The sequence below is a fragment of the Vespula pensylvanica genome, chromosome 16 (assembly GCF_014466175.1).
Source record: "Vespula pensylvanica isolate Volc-1 chromosome 16, ASM1446617v1, whole genome shotgun sequence".
NCBI classification, from domain to species: Eukaryota; Metazoa; Arthropoda; class Insecta; order Hymenoptera; family Vespidae; genus Vespula; species Vespula pensylvanica.
Genome location: NC_057700.1, coordinates 1,241,539 through 1,254,881, shown reverse-complemented (window position 1 = coordinate 1,254,881; position 13,343 = coordinate 1,241,539). Strand labels below are relative to the sequence as shown.

Below are 13,343 nucleotides of genomic sequence, written 5' to 3'. Positions count from 1 at the left end.
TATGTCCTTTTCGTATGCTCTATAATTATAATTTAGCTATCGTCATATTTCTGTATATTTCCTTTGTGTGTGTTAACCATTGTTTTGAACTACTACACTAGTCAGGAATGCAATATAACAAAAACAAAAATTACCATAGTTGAAATAAATTCAAAAAGTACATTTGAAATTACTAATATTTTTACGATTACATATGAACACAGGTTTATGAAGAAAAAAAAAAAAAAAAAAAAAAAAAGAATAGGAAGTGTACATATTTTAATTTGAATATATATTTAATCTAATAAAGTTATAAATATTAAAAAACATTTTCTCACGAATTCGTAACTCGTTCACGTACTTTCTTGAGTTATTGTATAGCAAAGGTCATTTGGTGCAATAAAGTAAGTCATATTAATTGAATGCTCATCTGGCTTTTGATTTCTTCTGTATCTTAAGTAATGCGCATTATTCTTATATACTGTTTACCATACATACACACATACATATATATATATATGTACGTTGTATATTACCAATATATTTAGAGAGAGCACATTACTTATTATATCATAAGCATACAAACTATTATGTAATTGTTAGATGAATTCAGTTCTTTTACATAAATACATACATACATACATACATATATATATATATATATCATGTAATAAGCAATCACATGAAACGATCAGTCCATAAATATTATCAATTAAAATTTTATTGGTCATAAATAATAAGCATAGTTAACTTCAATTTTAACACTTATGAGATAAAACACTCGATCGTAATACCAGTGAAAACAATTTTTTTTTTAACTTATGAGTACTGTAAATAATTCTGCCAAAATTTTGTAATCATTCGTTGTATGAGTAAAATTACATAGCAATCCCTTTGATACAGGAATCACTCATAATACGTATGCACTTTTTTTCTTTGTTTTCACTACCGACCAAAGTTAAGTTGGACCTTTATCTCAAAATGAGCGATATCTTTATTATCGTATGATGACATAATGGATAGATGTGATAAAATTATATGATAAATCTTTTGTATTATAGTGAAAAATGTATTGTGATAAAATAATGATAATAGTATCGTAACTGAATACATATAGGAAACAAATATGGTATAAAAACAAAATCTCAATTTTAATAATCTCGACCTTAAATATCTCACATTTGCCAGATTTTTTATATAATGGCAATAATAATTGAAAAAAAAAAAAAAATGAAATTTAATTCATAATACTCTTAGAATAAGAAGACGTCAAATTTTGCTAAGCATTAATGCGTTAATGTTTCAAGATATGCTTGCAATTATGAAAAATGCTTATTTGCAAATGTGTACATACTGTCAAGTATTACTATTACTTCCTCATTTATCTTTCCCAATCCATAGAAAACTACTTATGAGAGTCTTCTAGCCAAACAAATTCTACAATCTATTAATTATATTGCAAACCTTTCAAGATAGGAACTATGTCTCTTAATAAGGTCAAGTTGTCGTAACACTCTTCAGTATTAGAGTATAATTATAAGCCTATCTACGTTTCGCTAAAGCTTGATACACATTCAGTAATTTCTTAACATTTTAATAGGTGATAAAGGTTATAATAAAAATTATAAATTGTCATATTATTGTGTAAAGTGTCACAAAATGTGTATAAATACTGTTCTTTTATGCATGTTTCAGAAATTGGGCGTTAGATGTCTTCTTATATAAGCTACATACTTTTCTTTCTTTCTTTCTTTCTTTCTTTTGTTCTTTTGTTCTCTCTTTCTTTTTTTTTTTTACTTTGTTAGAGCAAGATGCAGCATTTTGTCTTTTTCTTACGTTCATCTCCATCCACTTGATTTTCTTGCGCTTTACGAGCAGCTATTGCCCGCATTAAATCAAAAAATACCTGTAATAAACGAAAATAATATTCATATCTTATCGTATCATTTTTTGTACATCATATATATATATTAATACTGAAATCGAAATGATTAGAATTTTATCAGAAAACATTATAGTATATATCATTACACATCTCAGTAATTTTTTTTTTTTTTTTTAATCTCTTGTAATTTATTCGATAGAATTATTTTCAATTCTATTATTGTTCTTTCTAAAAATAGGAATCTCCTTGATTGCTAAAAAAATTAATTTATAATTGAGATTTTGTTAACAAAATCTATTAGGAAATATTGAATTATTGACGGTTCCTTGAATTGTCAACAAAAAATTGTTTATTGCGATAAATAAAGATATGGTACACGGATTTGTTTCATGCAATGAAAAAATGTGACAGAAATTGGAAAGCATAAAAGCCATAGAATAAATACAACAGAGGGTATTAAAATATTGAATAACTAATCAAACATTGTCATTTCACAGAAGAATAATTATGGGATGTAAATATAAATTTAAATTTACTGTGTTTTAAAAGGAAAGAAAAAAACAAAAAAAAAATTATATATATTATAGTGAGAGCAGAAACCTAATATGTGTTCTACATTATATTGCAAGTATGCTGTATAAATAGATATTTTTTTCAAGCACATCAAATCTAGGCCTTGTGAAACAAAACATAGAACTACAGGATTAGTGCAATAGCATGTCATTTTTTATGCCAATGTATATTATCATAATATTTAGAAAAGCAAAGTGCACACATTCTACTAGAAATCTAATTAAGGCCTTGCACGACATCAATATAATTATTTTTGTTGTATCATATGTTCCATATATCATTTCTAAAGAAATGGCGGCATATGTTGTTGAAAAATTACACATGTCTAACAAAAAAATGATTTTTTATGTTTCTCTTACATTGTTCTCACAGACACATGAAATTACCTAACTTATCATTTTATTGTCACTTATATATGTGTAATCAAATTAAAAAAAATTTTTTTTTCGATTTAATTTACAAACGTAATGTATAAGAAGACCAAAGTTGACAGTATTAATATTAACATACAGAATAATGATAACATTAAATATCATTTTTAATTATCTTCAACATATTTCATTTTTCGAATATAACTGCACAAAGGCATATTTATAAATTTCTTTTATAAATTATCTATAATTTTGTTCATTTTGATTCTTTCTCAAACTTAAAAAAAGCGCTGTGAAAAAAATAGCAAACCTATAGAATAATGCACTTCTTTTTCTTCCGCTTGGCACGATCCTTTTCACGGCCATTACTTGCTGACTTGTCTTCGATCTTGCGTGACCTTATTTCACGCATCAAGTCGAAAAACACCTGCAAATATGCAATGATGCTGTCTCAAAGCTTTAATGTTATTTCAATTATTATTTTTGAACCATAGGAGATATATGATAGAAATTACTTTTGTGCATATAATATAAGTATAGTCACAAACTACTACGTTTTTTTTTTATCATAAAGCATGTACACAACAATGATAATAAATACATTCACAATACATTCACAAATATACGTAATATAAATATAAAAACAGGCAGAGCTTACAGTGTGCTTTCATGCTCTTAATAAAATATTATAATCAAATAATGTATATTATATTAAAAAGATTATAATACATGTATTTTAATTGTATTAATCACGAATGATTCAAGTGTCAGGCTTATCATATCTTCACAATTTTTTTTTGTGAAAAGTGGGAATTCCATGAGCATATGTCACCTAATCTAAGAAATAATGAATCATGAGCTACATGCCATTCCTCTGATGATATAAAGATAGTGATGATAAATATTAAAGGTGAAATTTGTATGTTATTGTACATTACATGAATTAATCTATATACCACTTTGGTTATTAATTGGCAGTTTAGTAAAAGTGCTAATTAAAAGAAATTCGTTCTTTGCATATTTCTTGTCAAAATGAAAAGATAATTGTAGAAGCATAAAGGGTTAATAAGGTAAATTAACAATGCAATGCATTTTACTTATTATTTCACTTAACCAATGTTTTTAGTTATTAATAGACTTTTTCCAGCGATTAGCTCAGGAATTTACTCCAGATCTTTAGGAAGATTAAGATTCTATTATAATTCTGCATTTAGTCAGCATTTGTTGCATACTACAAAAACACATCATACATCAATAGTAAGTATATGCTACTACAAAAAATATTAGTCATCCGCAATATATGATTTTACCACTGTGGCATTGTATAGTAAGAATGTTATAGATATCGATAGTACATAATGATGTATGAAATGACATGAACTATATATCATAAATATATTACATTTTGTGTAAGTTAGTTTAATTTCTGTGAATGATATATTTACTATGAATTAATTAAACTACTAGCAAGAAAGAGTTAATGTGTATGATTCACACTGTATAGCAAACAAAACATTCCATGTACACTTTACAGTGCTGTCCATCAATGCACGCCCTCGACCCTTTTCTACCGTACCTTCATATTATTTTCTCTAGGATACACCATGAAGATTCATAAGTAGTGTTCTTTTGTATTCCTTATTACCAGTGAAAGTAAAGTTTCAAAAGTGATAGCGAACTTAGCAATATTCCCTTCCCATTTCCTTATGATTAATTTGGTCATAAACCCATTTTATGGTCAGTTAAATGCTTCTGGAAATTGAAGGCACAAAAACAAAAGAATTATGTTTCTAAGTCTTCAAGAAATGTATTTATATAAAAAGAAAATGCATGGTGGTAGAGCGAGCAGAATTAATGAACAGCACTATATTTATGTATTAAAACTTATGCAATCATCCTATTGAAAATAAAATGTATAATCATTGTAATTTATCTCCAATTGTAAGTATTCAGACATCATGAATAATAGTTTCTTTACTATCATATCACAGTCGCTTAAACTGTTTTCCATGTATCCTTTATCATTTACTGGAAGTGTAAGATATTTAAGTAGAAACAGTAATTCTTACCTTATCAACATTTTCCTTTGTTTTTGCACTTGTTTCTACATAAGGTACACCCCATTGTTGTGACCGGGCTTGCGCTTCTGCCAAACTGACTTTTCTTTTTTCTTGTAGGTCACTTTTATTTCCCACTAATAAAAATGGAATGTTCTCGTCATTTTTTACTCTGAGAATCTGTTCTCTATGAAACAAGAAAAGTTTCTCCATAAAATTGTAGACAAGCTAATCTGCATAGTTATCATCATTGATAAAAGTTCATAATATTTTTATAAATGTATTACAGTCGAAATATAACAAAACGGTAGAACATACATAATAAATATCTTTAGATTTCTAACATTTATTTTAAGAGAGAAAGAGAGAGTGCAAAATCCTTAATTAAATTATACATTCTCTACCTAAATTCCTGTGTTGCTTGAAAACTGTCATCTTCTGTTATAGAAAATACACAAAGAAATCCTTCTCCACTGCGAAAATAATTATCTCGAATCGCCGCATAATCTTCTTGTCCTGCGGTATCTAAGATATCTATTTGTACTTCCTCTCCATCTAATACAACTTTTTTTCTATAGGAATCTGCCTTTGTTGGTTCATAATCTTCAACAAACTAATTTCAATATTTAATATCATTGTCCATCGCTATTAATAACAAATCAATTTATTTATATTTAACAAAGCAATACGCAATACATATATATATATATATGTGTGTGTGTTATTTTATTTCATACGTTTCATAAAAATTTAAATAATATTTAACAAAGTTACAAAATTATAAAATTTTGTTTATATACCTCGTCATACATAAACTGTAAAGTTAGAGCAGATTTTCCAACACCTCCACTTCCAACCATAATAACTTTATGCATAGCTTGAGTAGCTCCAGGCTTTTTTGACATTGTTGATAGTTTTTCTCTGATTATATGTAAACTAAAGCGTATCTAAAAAAGGAAAGTTATATGTAGTTAGAAAAATAATCTTAAATCTCGTTAGTATTAAATATTCAAACATATTCTACTTACATCCAGTACTTATCTAAATTTTTTCTAGTATATTATACTATGATATATAATCGATTACATATAATCGTAAGGCAATGAGTCTAAATGTAACCATGGATGATTCACGTTTAATTAATCGAATGATACACTAAGCTAAAAGTGAAACGCCAGCAATGAAAGGCGGTGCCACACTACTCTATGATTGTAGGTTGGAAGGAACAGGAAGTATGTTTTTATATACGCTTTTTCTTTCTCTTTTTTTTTTTTCAAATACCGGTCAGTAACCTAACTTAAAACATTATATTTATAATTTCTATTAAAAAGAAATATAACTACCTTTAGATCGACTGGACCTTAAGAAAATCAATTTATTATCAGATTTTACTTGTCAGTCGATAATTCACTGGCTCATGCTACGTTACACTGTTAACTGTCAGAGAAAAATCTTATATTATCGTCCACGAAGTAGTCACATAACTGTATATTCACTGACTGAATGCAACAGTTATTGTGTTTTATATACATATATATACATAATAAGCTCTCACGGTATAAAATTATTTAAATCTATATATCCGTTATAAAAGATTTTTCTGACAGACCACAAAAAGATGTCTTCGTAAAATATGAAACAATTATAAATAACAATTATAAAAAGTAATTCTTTTGAAAAAACAATCTAATCTTCCGGGGAGATATTCCGTCAGAAACGTAGCGAGTCTCGTATTAAATTTCGAGTAGACGATGTTACGATAGTAGAGGGCACTGGTAACAATCGATAATAGTGCCACCTACGTCGAATACGTCAACTATGAAATGGGCGGGACATTGATATCGATTCAATATTGCATTTAACTAATTAATAGCAACACTTTGAAGTAATAACAATGAACGTTACATTTTCGTTCATTTATAAAAGATAACATTACATCTGTAAACTGTTTTCAATCTATCAAAGAATTCAACGAGCGAATCAATATCGAGTTACGAGTGAAAATCGGTCGATAATGAAAACTCGATTTAACGCAAACTTAAAATTAAAACGTCGAATCTCTTTTTCTGTACAAAGAAACAATACGAACGTAGTATCAAGAAATTAATTTTATAATTCATTGACATTACCTTTGAATTAAAAGAAAAATTACATTGAAATAGAATTGTAATATGATAGGAAATGAACGCTTGCGCGCAACTTGTTCGCGATATCTCGAGCGACCTCGCGTGTCGTCTCTGGGTTCTTCAATTGTTGTTCCGTGACGCGACGGTTCGATCGTACCGAACCCTTCTGCGATTGATTTTTGCTCGTTCGTTTCGACGGCTTTTTTTCTCGTAAAAAAAAGGGGGAAATCGCGTAAAGAATAAGAAGACGAAGCCGAAAGCAGAAGACGGAAAGTTTAGATTGGATATAATGTTCGCCTCAATATTTCTTGATTTCGACGAACGTGAGATATGGCGGTGTTTAAATATATCAAATAAGGTGGAAGAGTATTAGCGATATGAAAACGACGATTCTATACGAATGGCATTTGTAGATATGACATTTAACCGGTTTTTCTCCGGTTTACAAAGAATAGCTTGAATCTTCTATACATATATATATATATACACACACATACATACAATCATACAACATACAACATACATACGTACATACACGCTCATACATCTTTATATATATATATATATATACATATATATATATACTTAGGAAGAATTAATAAGAAGTGATCATCATTGAAAAAAATAATAACGTATTATTCCGTTAATTCGCATGAAACCGAATGGCCGATTAATGTGTTAGTTGTGATGGGAGTGCCTGCGCGGGGAGCACTTGCGGCAATCATAGCCTTTACCGCGTTTGCCGTTTATCTAAATAGCCTCAGTTGCGGGTTCGTTTTTGACGATATTTCAGCGATTAAAGATAATCGAGATTTAAGGCCGCATACACCCCTGAAGAATGTTTTTTACAACGACTTTTGGGGTACCCCTATGCACAAGGTGAGATAGGAGAAAAGGATCATTCAATGGACGCGCACCGGTCACCCCTTTCATCTCTTCGTCTCGGCATTCCCCTCTCTACCACTCTCTCTTTCTCTCTCTCTCTCACACACACATACTCTCTCCTATCGTTCTCTCTCTCTCTTTCTCTCTCTCTCTCTCTATCTATCTATGTGTGTGCGTGCGTGTGTCTCGTGTATTGATCCGCGGCGTCCGTTCATTTCATTGCAATCCAAATGTGCAATTTGGAAAGCAATATTTTTGACTTACTTTTTATTCTATTTCTTTAATCTTACTTTTAGAAATAAATACGATGTCATATACGAAGTTAAAAAATCCTCCAAACCATGATCTAACTTTTATGTAAATTATAAATTTTTATGTTCATCTTGAGCAATGTATGCGATTAGTTTAATTTTTTTTTTCTTTTTTTTTTTTTTTGTTGAGGATATTGTCTCGACAAGAATGTTTTTTTTTTAGAATATTTTTTTTTATATTTTTACAATTAAAGGTTTATCCAAGACAATTGTTATTGTTTTGTTTATGAATATATATATATATATATGTGTGTGTGTGTATGTATACATATATATATATATCGTTCTTTTATTTTTTGTTTATTATTGTATTGGAATATCTATTTATAGGAACAATCACACAAGTCATACAGACCACTTTGTGTTCTCACATTCCGGTGGAATTACCTGATTCACCAGCTTGATCCTATGGGATATCATTTGCTTAATGTCATTCTACATGTTGGAGTGTGTCTATTATACTTCAGGTTTGTTTACAATATTACAATACTATTCGTTATACGCTCAGAATCTATTTATAAATGATTCGTTAAGATATTGTCTTTGCATAATATTATTTTTCAATTTCAGAATCTGTTTGATGTTTTTATCAGACTTGGCAAGTCTCGTATCTTCCTTGCTGTTTGCTGTACATCCGATACATACAGAAGCAGTAAGTTATGTCGCGTAATGCGTATATTATTAAGATGACAAGGATTTAACAAATATTTATCGTTTTTATTAGGTTACAGGAGTGGTTGGAAGAGCTGAAACTCTTTCTTCGCTATTTTATCTGGCAGCTTTAATCACATATACTAAATGTTGCAAAAGTAAAAAATCTACAGGTAAAACATATATATCTGTAATATGATTTATGATAATCTTTCATATATGTAGAATATTATGCTTCAATGATGTACCTTTGCAGGATGGAAATCATTGATATTATCTATGTTTTTTGTATTTACTGCTATGTTATGTAAAGAACAAGGAATAACAGCCACAGCTGTCTGTGTCTTATATGAAATTTTTGTTGTACAAAAGGTAAAATAGAATATATTGGTAAACATTTCTGTTTCACACAGATGGATTAATTTGTTACTTTATTCTCAGGTAAAAGCATCAGATATTTGTTTAGCAATAAAATCTGCATTTGATGGTAAGAAGATATCGCCTACATGGTCCAGCGAAGGTACAAAGCGTTTAACAGCTCTTACCGCTGTTACATTTAGCTTATTGATTTTACGATTACACGTAATGGGTTCAAAATTACCTGTATTTACTAGGTATGGCCAAATATTTATAGATCATTCAATAAATCAAATATTTTAATCGTTATTCCGATACAGAAGATGTTCTATCTATTTTTTTTAGATTCGACAATCCTGCATCAGTTGCTACAACACCAACGAGACAACTGACATACAATTATCTCGCAGCAGTTAATTTAAGATTACTTTTTCTTCCAAGCGATCTGTGTTGTGATTGGACAATGGGAACGATACCGTTGGTAGAAAGCTTTACAGATATTCGTAATCTCGCAACTATAGCCACACACGGTACTATCTTAGGATTACTGGCAACAGCCACTTTAACGCGAAATAGACAAACGTCTGTTATTCTTATAATGGTAATAACTATAATCTTTAAGAATGAGAAACATTTCAGTTCAGATCGGTTTCTTCGGTGATATACATTTTCGATGATATATATTTTTAGAGTTTAGCAATGATGATTCTACCATTTCTACCTGCGTCAAATCTTTTCTTCCCTGTTGGATTTGTCATTGCCGAAAGAGTTTTATATGCTCCTTCTATGGGTTTTTGTATGCTCGTGGGATACGGATGGAGTATTTTATCTATGAGAAAGTAATGTTCTGTTTACATTAAATTATTAAAGTTAATCGATATAAATTTTTAATCTTTACTTTTATTTTAGATTTAAAAAGCTAACATTATTTCTATTAATAACACTTTTGGCTGCTCATTCAACAAAAACATTTATGAGGAATTACGATTGGTTGGATGAATATTCTATATTCATGTCTGGTTTGAAAGTAAACGATCGGAATGCCAAGCTATTTAATAACGTGGGTCATGCACTGGAAAGTCAAGGTCGATTTAAAGAAGCCCTTAATTTCTTTAATATGGCTGTACAAGTCCAAGGTGACGATATCGGTGCTCATATTAATGTCGGTCGCACATATAATCATCTTAAAATGTTTAAGGAAGCGGAGGATGCTTACTTGAAGGTAATTGCAATAAATTTCCATTCGTATCGCGTTTCGAGATTGTATATAATTATATATTTAATTGTGTTTCTAAACGTTCCTTAGGCAAAATCGTTATTACCGAAGGCAAAGCCAGGAGAATCTTATCAAGCACGTATAGCACCTAATCATTTAAATGTCTTTGTCAATCTGGCAAATTTAATAGCCAAAAATGCTACCAGATTAGAAGAGGCTGATTTATTGTATCGTCAAGCTATAAGTATGCGTGCTGATTATACGCAAGCCTACATTAATCGTGGCGATGTTTTGATTAAACTTAATCGTACAAAGGAAGCTCAGGAGGTTTATGAACGAGCATTATTTTACGACAGTAATAATCCGGATATTTATTATAACGTAAATACCAAGTTTTTCAATGGACGAGATACTTTATTATATATCTACAATTTTATTAATTATCATTTTATTCATCTTCTCTTAAGACATTTTTATCTTTGTTTCAGCTTGGAGTTGTGTTCTTGGAACAAGGAAAAGCGTCTCAAGCTTTAGCTTATCTCGACAAAGCTCTCGAATTTGATCCAGAACACGAGCAAGCATTATTAAATTCAGCTATATTACTTCAAGAATTAGGACGTGCCGAATTACGTAAAGTAGCGCGAGAAAGACTTTTGAAACTACTGAGGAAAGTGAGTTTTTGAATAAGTTATGTTTATCACTTCAGGAACTTGGAAAAATAATGGAAAACGATCAAAGATTCAAACATTGTATCGTATCGAATTTTTATATAGGATTCCAACAATGAACGTGTCCACTTTAATCTTGGAATGTTAGCCATGGATGATCATGACAGCGGCAGTGCCGAACGTTGGTTTCGAAATGCTGTAGCCTTGAAAGAAGATTTCCGATCGGCTCTTTTCAATTTGGCTTTATTATTAGCAGACGAGCAACGTCCACTCGAAGCGGCACCCTTCTTGAACCAATTAGTTAGATTTCATCCGGATCATGTTAAAGGCCTAATTCTTTTAGGAGATATTTATATCAATAACATCAAGGACTTGGACGCTGCAGAAAACGTAAAGACAATTTATATATAATCTATACACTAGGTATCGTATCGATGGCTATTAAAATGACGTATTTTTATAAATATTTTTTAGTGTTATCGCAGAATATTACAACTGGATCCAACGAATATACAAGGATTGCATAATTTGTGTGTAGTGATGGTAGAACGTGGTAAATTGGGATTAGCGGCACAATGTTTGGAACGTGCAGCAAGATTGGCTCCTCATCAGGATTACGTACACAGGCATCTTGCTATCGTAAAAGCTCGTATTAGTCGATTGCCACGTGAGCAACGGGACACCGAGATATTCGATGATTCCTTCTGGACTAGTAATGACAATGACAGAAGTTACAATAATGATTTATCAAATAACCAGTTTTTAGGGAAAACAGATACTATTTTTGCCAATCATGCAATAGTTCACAATCACATAGGAAATAAACAAAGCAATACTGATCCTTTGAAAAATCATATTGTAAATCTAGAAGATCCTGCTAAATCTGTCCAGGTATTGAATGGCATTTCTGAAAAAGCAAGGAATAAAGAGAGTAAGCAGCAGAAGGTAGTAGAATCGACTAATATTATAGAACCTACTACAAACGAAGTGTTCAATAAGATCATAAGCAGAGACGTCACGGAATTGGATATCGCTCAAAAACTTGAATTAATGAATGCTAATCAATTCAACCTGAGTGCACCATTGCTCTCTGGCACCAAGCATACAGGTACTTTACAACAAACGGAAGACAGTACGCTGTCATAGTATAAATGTTAATCCGCCGACTATACAGATATACACAGGAAGAAGGATTATGATGGTATAGCCATATAGAGCTAACATGTGAATATAAAATAAATACAGAGTATTGTTTTATATGCTGTATAAATAGGATGTTTTATAAAATATATTTAAAAAAGGTGACGTTTACTTATTTCACACATTTATCTACTCTCTTGGTAGTATCGTAATATACTGAAACTTTCTCTATATATATTCTTTCACGAATGATGTTCATATGGTACGTCTATAGCACAAAAAAAAATCATAAGCCTTTCGAAAAGAGATTTATACAGAATTATCATTCATTCAATCTTTAAGAACGATATTAGAATGCAACCAAGAAACTAAATTGGTGACACAAACGATGTTTCAGAATGATGCACCCTAATCCTTACACTCCTTTGAGCTGACGTTTTCCCGACAGTGTTAAATTTGGCAATGAACTCGAATTAAAAAAAAAAAAAAAAAAACAAATCACGATGAAATCAATAGAAATAATGTGAAATTATACATCCTAAAAGTTCATCCTAACGAATAAGAGTTTCTGAGATCGAGGTCGGTCAAGGTATAAAATTCATTTAACGTATGTTCATTAATAAAATTTACTCGGTGACATACATTTGTTCGTTACTTTCGTTTAGATGATTCTAAGGAAGATGCGTCAGACGTCGTCTCGAATAACAAACATTCGGTTTGCTTGGTCGTACGCACGATGGCCCTCGTCCTGCGCAGTATCGATTGCTCTTGATGCTACCACCGCCTTACGAGGGTGAAACTAGGTCGAAAGCAACCTATACCAGTGAAGCATTCCGTTCCTCTTTCGTCTCCCGAATCCTACGATATACCTACACTATTCTATATCTTAACTCATTCCCTTCTACCTATCCCTATCCCTATCTCTATCCCTACCCTTATCCCTACCCTTATCCTTACCCTTACATCTACACCTACACCTACCACCCCTTTTTGCCTACCACCAATCCTTATTACGAGAATGGTAAAGGCTACACGTTGGCCAAGCCAGATCGACCCCTTCTAACTCCTCTTTAGGGGTGGCTCGCTCTGCGCTTGTGTTGAGCCTCGTTTTGAGCTTCGGTGCA

At 30.9% G+C, this 13,343-nt stretch overlaps 2 protein-coding genes across 8 annotated transcripts; one reads left to right on the top strand and one right to left on the bottom strand.

Moving 5' to 3' along the window:
- Positions 1-250: 250 nt before the first annotated feature.
- Positions 251-6,576, bottom strand: LOC122634845 (ras-related protein Ral-a). 7 transcript variants are annotated; one of them, XR_006328484.1, is made up of 6 exons: positions 6,209-6,576; positions 5,666-5,812; positions 5,270-5,478; positions 4,878-5,052; positions 4,385-4,560; positions 251-1,885 (listed from the first exon to the last, which is right to left on the bottom strand). XR_006328484.1 is itself a non-coding variant. In XM_043824201.1 (6 exons), exons 2-5 carry the CDS (start codon positions 5,768-5,770, stop codon positions 3,119-3,121), a joined length of 606 nt encoding a protein of 201 aa, XP_043680136.1. In that variant the 5' UTR covers positions 5,771-5,812; positions 6,209-6,575; the 3' UTR covers positions 251-1,885. The 7 variants fall into 7 exon arrangements, 5 of the variants coding, with proteins under 5 accessions (XP_043680136.1, XP_043680139.1, XP_043680138.1 ...); XM_043824201.1 differs by lacking the exon at positions 4,385-4,560 and adding an exon at positions 3,119-3,235 and having other exon boundaries at positions 6,209-6,575; XM_043824203.1 differs by lacking the exons at positions 251-1,885; positions 4,385-4,560 and adding an exon at positions 2,764-3,235 and having other exon boundaries at positions 6,209-6,302; positions 6,421-6,570.
- A 965-nt stretch (positions 6,577-7,541) lies between these two features.
- LOC122634843 (protein O-mannosyl-transferase Tmtc3-like) lies at positions 7,542-12,406 on the top strand. Its single transcript, XM_043824191.1, has 13 exons — positions 7,542-7,870; positions 8,518-8,654; positions 8,758-8,839; positions 8,912-9,011; positions 9,095-9,210; positions 9,280-9,452; positions 9,541-9,796; positions 9,886-10,034; positions 10,105-10,417; positions 10,502-10,792; positions 10,900-11,082; positions 11,185-11,469; positions 11,554-12,406. Exons 1-13 carry the CDS (start codon positions 7,679-7,681, stop codon positions 12,223-12,225), a joined length of 2,949 nt encoding a protein of 982 aa, XP_043680126.1. The 5' UTR covers positions 7,542-7,678; the 3' UTR covers positions 12,226-12,406.
- The last annotated feature ends 937 nt before the right edge of the window (positions 12,407-13,343 follow it).

Bases quoted from the DNA above. Each gene is read 5' to 3' on its own strand.
- LOC122634843 (XM_043824191.1), top strand. From the start codon at position 7,679: ATGGGAGTGCCTGCGCGGGGAGCACTTGCGGCAATCATAGCCTTTACC. The intron at 10,418-10,501 runs GTAATTGCAATA...AACGTTCCTTAG, and splicing joins CGGAGGATGCTTACTTGAAG to GCAAAATCGTTATTACCGAA. The intron at 11,470-11,553 runs GTAAAGACAATT...AATATTTTTTAG, and splicing joins ACTTGGACGCTGCAGAAAAC to TGTTATCGCAGAATATTACA.
- LOC122634845 (XM_043824201.1), bottom strand. From the start codon at position 5,770: ATGTCAAAAAAGCCTGGAGCTACTCAAGCTATGCATAAAGTTATTATG. The intron at 5,479-5,665 runs GTATATAAACAA...TATTGAAATTAG, and splicing joins TACAGTTTATGTATGACGAG to TTTGTTGAAGATTATGAACC. The intron at 3,236-4,877 runs GTAAGAATTACT...GCATATTTGCAG, and splicing joins CAAAGGAAAATGTTGATAAG to GTGTTTTTCGACTTGATGCG.